General features: G+C 33.0%; 1 protein-coding gene across 1 annotated transcript in view; it reads right to left on the bottom strand.

Moving 5' to 3' along the window:
* LOC135209164 (uncharacterized) overlaps positions 1–7,500 on the bottom strand; it is a 230,328-nt gene that overhangs the window by 19,844 nt on the left and 202,984 nt on the right. The window contains exon 3 of the mRNA XM_064241829.1: positions 1,439–1,574. Within this exon, the coding sequence (XP_064097899.1) occupies positions 1,439–1,574 (136 nt within the window). The remainder of the gene's footprint in view (positions 1–1,438; positions 1,575–7,500) is intronic.

Below are 7,500 nucleotides of genomic sequence, written 5' to 3'. Positions count from 1 at the left end.
TTTTAATATATATTTTTTTCATTCGTTTGCTGATGAAGTTGGAAAGTTGTTAGCTCTTCAGCTCTTAACCGGATTACCGGCGCTAACTTGATCACAGCTTTGTTATATATATTGTCATCGTTGACTGCAGGAGAAAGAAACGCTTTTGGGGGGGAAGACGTTTTTCTGCCAGCTCCTTTTTTTTTTTTACCTCCGGCGGTGCTTGTTTGTGAATTCGGGGGTTAGATATGTTCATAGTTCACGCCGCGTGTTCATATACATTATTATATTATATATATATATATATATACCTAATATATATATATATATATATATATATATAGTATATAATATATATTCTAATATATATATATATATATTATATATATATAGATATATATATATATATATATATATATATATATACTTATGTATTATATATATATATAGATATTATATATAATATATATATATATATACTATATATATATATAATATATATATTATATAGATATATATAGATATATATATAATATATCATATATAATATATACATATAAGTATATATTATATAGATAGATTATATATATATCATAATATATATATATATATATTTTGTATATATATATATATTTGTATATATATATATATTATAATATATATATATATATATATAATATATATATATATTATATCTATATTATATACATATATAAATATGTAATTTTAAATTTCCACATTTACCTCCTTTTTAAGTCGTTTACATCCAAATATTCAGCATCCACAACTCGAGTCCATAAAGGAGAATTGGCTGTCTCAGCAAACTCAGCAACTCAGCAACTCTTCCCAGGCAAACATCTCAGCAAGCCAAAGAAAAGCCCTTCAGAACACTTTGTCAACATATTCTATCACAGATTTTGCTTAAATTACTAAAAAATAAAAAAAAAAAATAAAAAAAAGTCTCTTGCTATGAACTCTAAACAGACCTTAGTAATGCACATATCAATTCACTTGGGTTATTTTCTTCATAGTAAGATATCTTAGTACCTGGACAATCAATTTGGCTGACGTAGTTACCACCATACCACAGCTGAATACGCTTTCTCTCTCTCTCTCTCTCTCTCTCTCTCTCTCTCTCTCTCTCTCTTTTACATACATTCGCCTTTTCATTTTAAACATATACATTTTTTACACACACTCACACACCACACTCTCTCATTCTCTTTACTTAAAAATATTCTCTCTCTCTCTCTCTCTCTCTCTCTCTCTCTCTCTCTCTCTCTCTCTCTCTCTCTCTCTCCATAGACAACTTTCTCTCCTTCAGTCTGCCTGTCTTTCTATCTCTCTGCATCCCTCCCCTTACACCAAATGTTTTTTCTCTCTCTCTCTCTCTCTCTCTCTCTCTCTCTCTCTCTCTCTCTCTCTCTCCCCCACCCCGCGTGAGTGAAAATAGACTTACCAACCACTCGCATAACGGACGACTTGACCAGAGTCCTAAACTTCGGCGCCTCCGTCAGTACCTCGCACTTGTACCTGCCTCCTGCGTCGAGGGTGAGCTCCCGGAGTGTCACCGTCTCGTGGTTACTCTGAGAGACCTGCAGACAGAAGGAGATTAACCTTGATCAGTTTTAACCTGTGATTTTAGGCGCTGAATCTCTCATTCAGTTAAGATTGAAGGTCGAGTTGAATTAAGCAAAGTCTGGTGGGAAGAAGTTTGCAAATTTTACGTTTGACTTTCAAATTTATGTCAATCAGATCAGAATTAAGGAAACTTAAACTTTTTATTTTTGACTTTCAAACTATTGTGATTAAAGTTTTGATGTAAGAGCAAATTTTTGTTTAAAAATGAAAGAAATTTTTATTGATATTTTATCCGTTTTACTTAATTAATTAAATGAATTTCAACATTTTGATGCAGAGTAAAATATTGGGGAATTAAGATTAATACTTAAAGTTTTGGCTTTAATATTTGACTATTTAATAACTATCAATTTAGAACAGGACAAATGGAAATAAAGGTAAATATTCCAAGATTGATCATTTCACTTTTATTATTTAATTAAGTGGTATTTCCTTTTTTTTTATTTAGGAGTTGGTTAGTGACAATAAGCCGTAACCATCAATCATTATTGTCAACCTTGTATCATTTTATTAATAGACTTACCAGGTGACTTTGTGTCTAGAGGAATAAGGGAGTATCTTCTCATATCTATTTTCTAACCAATATCCTCTAGTATTTGTATTTAAACTTGGTTTTAGCAAAAGAAATAACATCTAAGATCATTTTATTCAGCCTCAAGTTTATTGGAATGCAAATGGAACTGATATGAAAAAACATTTCTTCGGGTTAATAAAGTTAACATCAATCATTAAACACGGAATTATGATATTTAACTTAATTCAGTCCTGCGTAAGTTGGAATTAAGAGGTAAATTCTCTAGAATTTGTGAATTCAGCTAACTGTAGTTAACCCTTACCTTACCTTACAGACCTTACAGTTCGTTCGGGTTGCCCCAGGTCCCTCAGTGTGAGGCGCCTCTAATGTCTACCAGAGAGTTGCTAGTACATCTTCCGGTATATTTTGCATCTTCCAATCTTGGATGGTCTGGGATGCAGTTTAGATATTTGTCGAGCTTATTCTTAAACACATCTACGCTCACTCCTGATATATTCCTCAGATGAGCTGGCAACGCATTGAATAGACGCTGCATTATCGATGCTGGTGCGTAGTGGATTAATGTCCTGTGTGCTTTCCTTATTTTTCCTGGTATAGTTTTGGGCACTATTAATCTACCTCTGCTTGCTCTTTCTGATATTTTTAGTTCCATGATATTTTCTGTTATTCCTTCTATCTGTTTCCATGCCTGAATTATCATGTAGCGTTCTCTTCTCCTTTCTAGACTATATAATTTTAAGGATTGTAGTCTTTCCCAGTAGTCTAGGTCCTTAACTTCTTCTATTCTAGCTGTAAAGGACCTTTGTACACTCTCTATTTGTGCAATATCCTTTTGATAGTGTGGGTACCATATCATATTGCAATATTCAAGTGGACTACGAACATATGTTTTATAAAGCATAATCATGTGTTCAGCTTTTCTTGTTTTGAAGTGCCGTAACAACATTCCCATTTTTGCATAAAGAAACTTCTCGAACTTATGAATAGGAATATGATATGGATTCAGTCTGATCTATTTGGACAAATTTACACAATCCAAGGTTGATACCATAATCTTATTTAAACCTTCTATGAAACTGTGCTCGAGTATTTTTCTTTCACTCAATGGATCATGTCACATTATTTTCCCATAGCAGCTTGGGTTTTCTCTTTCTCGGGGAGTAAGCCTATAAACTACTTTGATGTGATGTTGTTGGGTGGGTGGGGTACGAAAACCTAGAAAATGTCTGAAAAAAGGGTGTTTCGCGTTGAGTTAAAGATACAGAAATTTTAGAATGTGATATTTATGATTTATTTATTAGAATGAAAATATAAAAAATAAATAATGTGCATATTAAACAGTGCAGAAAGATAATTTCTAATAAAATATAGAGTATTTATTTAAATTTTCGTTGGTGAAACAACGCTCTATTTGACCGTAGATTTTAGCACGCGGCTAAAGTAAGCTGGAAGTGGAATCACGCATTGTTTTTTTTCTTTCTCTGTCTCTGTGTGGAAGATTAATGCCATTGCTATCTTGTGCTTATATGTTAGGAAATTCACGCCGCCTCTCTTTCCCTAATAGTTTATGCAGTTCGACAGACGTCAAACAGGTAATATAAATCACACGGCATTTAATATACACATCCTACAGTATTACTAGGAGACTTCTTTGTAAGAGCCCTTTTCATTGTGTTGTTGTGGAATTGCTGAACTCAAATTAAAAGAGAAACATCATTAGAATGTAATACTGATTGAAACATTACTCTTATTGCTAGATATTGACACAAACACATTTCAGGTGATAATAGGATAATAAAAAGACCCATTACTCTGAAATAGGTTTGTTCGGTCTCTCTCTGCTGTCTGTCTACAAAGTTTTACAAAGTTATTATTATTATTATTATTATATTATTATTATTATTATTATTATTATTATTATTATTATTATTATTATTATTATTATTATTATTATTATTATTATTATCATTATTATAATTAGTGAAGAAATTAATCAACGAACAATCATATTAAAGTTAATAATAGCAGAGAAAAAACATTAAGTGAAATATGTATATATTTTTCTCTCTGTTGTCGACGAACATTTACAAAAGAATCATTTACTCAATTATTATTGTTAATTATTGAAAGATATATATTTCAAAATCGCCAGTACCGCTACTTAATTCACATAAATATTATTAACATTGATATTGAAACCTGTATATTTTAACATCCCTACTTCTGTTACGTACATAATAATAATAATAATAATAATAATAATAATAATAATAATAATAATAATAATAATAATAATAATAATAATAATAATAATAATAATAATAAATTATTATTATTATTATTATTGGAGAAACAAATCCATAGTTATGTAAATGTACATATATTTAAATTTAAAGCTTTAAGTTTTACATTTAAATATATGCACATTTACATAACTGTGGATTTGTTTCTCCATTTGAAGACTCGTGCTACTATGAGGATTTTTTTCTTATTTTTATTACTGTTATTATTATTATTGTTTTTTTTTTTTGCTCTATCACAGTCCTCCAATTCGACTGGGTTGTATTTATAGTGTGGGGTTCCGGGTTGCATCCTGCCTCCTTAGGAGTCTATCACTTTTCTTACTATGTGCGCCGTTTCTAGGATCACACTCTTCTGCATGAGTCCTGGAGCTACTTCAGCCTCTAATTTTTCTAAATTCCTTTTCAGGGATCTTGGGATCGTGCCTAGTGCTCCTATGATTATGAATACGATTTCCACTGGCATATCCCTTATCCTTCTTATTTCTATTTTCAGATCATGACACTTATCCATTTTTTCTCTCTCTTTCTCTTCAACTCTGGTGTCCCATGGTATTGCGGCATCAATGAGTAATACTTTCTTCTTGATTTTGTCAATCAGCGTCACGTCTGGTCTATTTGCACGTATCACCCTATCTGTTCTGATACCATAGTCCCAGAGGATCTTTGACTGATCGTTTTCTATCACTCCTTCAGGTTGGTGTTCGTACCACTTATTACTGCAAGGTAGCTGATGTTTCTTGCACAGGCTCCAGTGGAGGGCTTTTGCCACTGAATCATGCCTCTTTTTGTATTGGTTCTGTGCAAGTGCCGGACATTCGCTTGCTATGTGGTTTATGGTTTCATTTTTCGTATTGCACTTCCTACATATGGGAGAGATGTTATTTCCGTCTATCATTCTTTGAACATATCTGGTTCTTAGGGCCTGATCTTGTGCCGCTGTTATCATTCCTTCAGTTTCCTTCTTTAGCTCTCCCTTCTGTAGCCATTGCCACGTGTCATCGCTGGCTAGTTCTTTAGTCTGTCTCATGTATTGTCCGTGCATTGGTTTGTTGTGCCTGACCTCTGTTGTTTGTCATTCTCCTGTCTCTGTATATTTCTGGGTCTTCGTCTATTTTTATTAGTCCTTCTTCCCATGCACTCTTTAGCCACTCGTCTTCACTGGTTTTCATATATTGCCTCAGTGCTCTGTTCTCGATGTTGACGCAGTCCTCTATGCTTAGTAGTCCCCTCCCTCCTTCCTTTCGTGTTATGTATAGTCTGCCCGTATTTGCTCTTGGGTGTAGTTCTTTGTGTATTGTCATATGTTTCCTGGTTTTCTGATCTATGCTGCGGAGTTCTGCCTTCGTCCATTCCACTATTCCTGCGCTGTATCTGATTATGGCACTGCCCATGTGTTTATGGCTTTTATCATATTTCCGGCGTTGAGTTTTGGCTTGAGTATCGCCTTGAGTCTCTGCATATATTCTTACCTGATCGTGTCCTTTATCTCTTGGTGTTTTATATCCCCTCCTTCCATTATTCCCAGGTATTTGTATCCGGTCTCATCTATGTGTTTGATGTTGCTCCCATCTGGTAGCTTTATCCCTTCAGTTCTCGTTACTTTGCCTTTTTGTATGTTGACTAAGGCGCATTTTTCTATTCCAAACTCCATCCTGATGTCCCCAGATACAATCCTTACAGTCTGGATTAGGTATCTATTACCTTGATGCTCTTACCATACAGCTTGATGTCGTCCATGAACATCAGATGGTTAATTCTGTTGCCTCTTTTCTTGAGTTGGTACCCGGCATCCATCTTCTGTAGTACTTTTGTCATGGGAATCATGGCTAGTAGTCATGGGAATCATGGCTACTACGAAGAGTAGTGGGGACAGTGAGTCGCCCTGGAAAATCCCTCTCCTGATATTAACCTCTGCTAGTCTTATTCCAGAGCTTGTAAGTTTTGTATTCCAGTTGCGCATTGTATTTTTGAGGAAGCTGATGGTGTTTTCCTCTCCCCCATATATTTTCAGGCATTCTATTAGCCATGTGTGTGGTATCATATCGAAGGCTTTCTTATAGTCTATCCATGCCATGCTTAGGTTGGTTTTCCTTCTCCTACTGTTCTTCATTACCATTTCGTCTATCAGCTTATTATTATTATTATTATTATTATTATTATTATTATTATATTATTATTTTATTATTATTATTATTATTATTATTATTATTATTATTATCACAAAAGATAAATGTTAACATACCTACTCCTGTAACTTACACATCTATCCTTACTATTATCATTGTCAAAGACATATTCTAACACAATTATCAATATTATTACTACTAAAAAAAAAAAAAAAAAAAAATACTATATATATATATATATATATATATATATATATATATATATATATATATATATATATATATATATACCAATCATCCTACTACCGCTACTTTCATTCCTACAGAAGGGAACATCTACAGAATAAGTTATTCTCCAGCGATTCGGATATATTATCCCTCGCCCATCACGCTACACTCGGCCGTAGCTCATCTAATGTCTGCCGTATCTCCCCCCGAGATCTGGTCTGTTGAAAAGGTGATTACTGTAATTACCTGGCGGATGATAAGATCACGAATTGACCTCAGGACAAGGCCGATATGGTGTAAGACCCTCATGATGATATAAGATAGTTCTGTGTAGCGTGTGTATGTAAGTGCGTGCGTGCGTCTGTATTATGTATACATATACATATATACATATATATATATAATATATATACATATATATATATATTATATATATATATATCCATATATATATATATATATATATATATATATATATATATATATATATATAATATATATTCAGCCAAGGCCACAGGAAAAATAAAAGAAGGAGTACCGAGCGCTTTCGTGTTATTTCAACACATTTTCGAGGTACAATGCTAAAAATACAGAGAACATCTAACAAAGTAAACATAAAAACTGAAAACATTGAAAAACAAGTATTCAAAGTCGGTTAAAACCAGTACAGCAGGTACAGAACAGTTCA

Source organism: Macrobrachium nipponense, chromosome 37 (assembly GCF_015104395.2).
Source record: "Macrobrachium nipponense isolate FS-2020 chromosome 37, ASM1510439v2, whole genome shotgun sequence".
In the NCBI taxonomy this organism is placed as follows: Eukaryota; Metazoa; Arthropoda; class Malacostraca; order Decapoda; family Palaemonidae; genus Macrobrachium; species Macrobrachium nipponense.
Note: the sequence above shows the minus strand (reverse complement) of the source record. Positions and strands in the feature narration are given on the sequence as shown.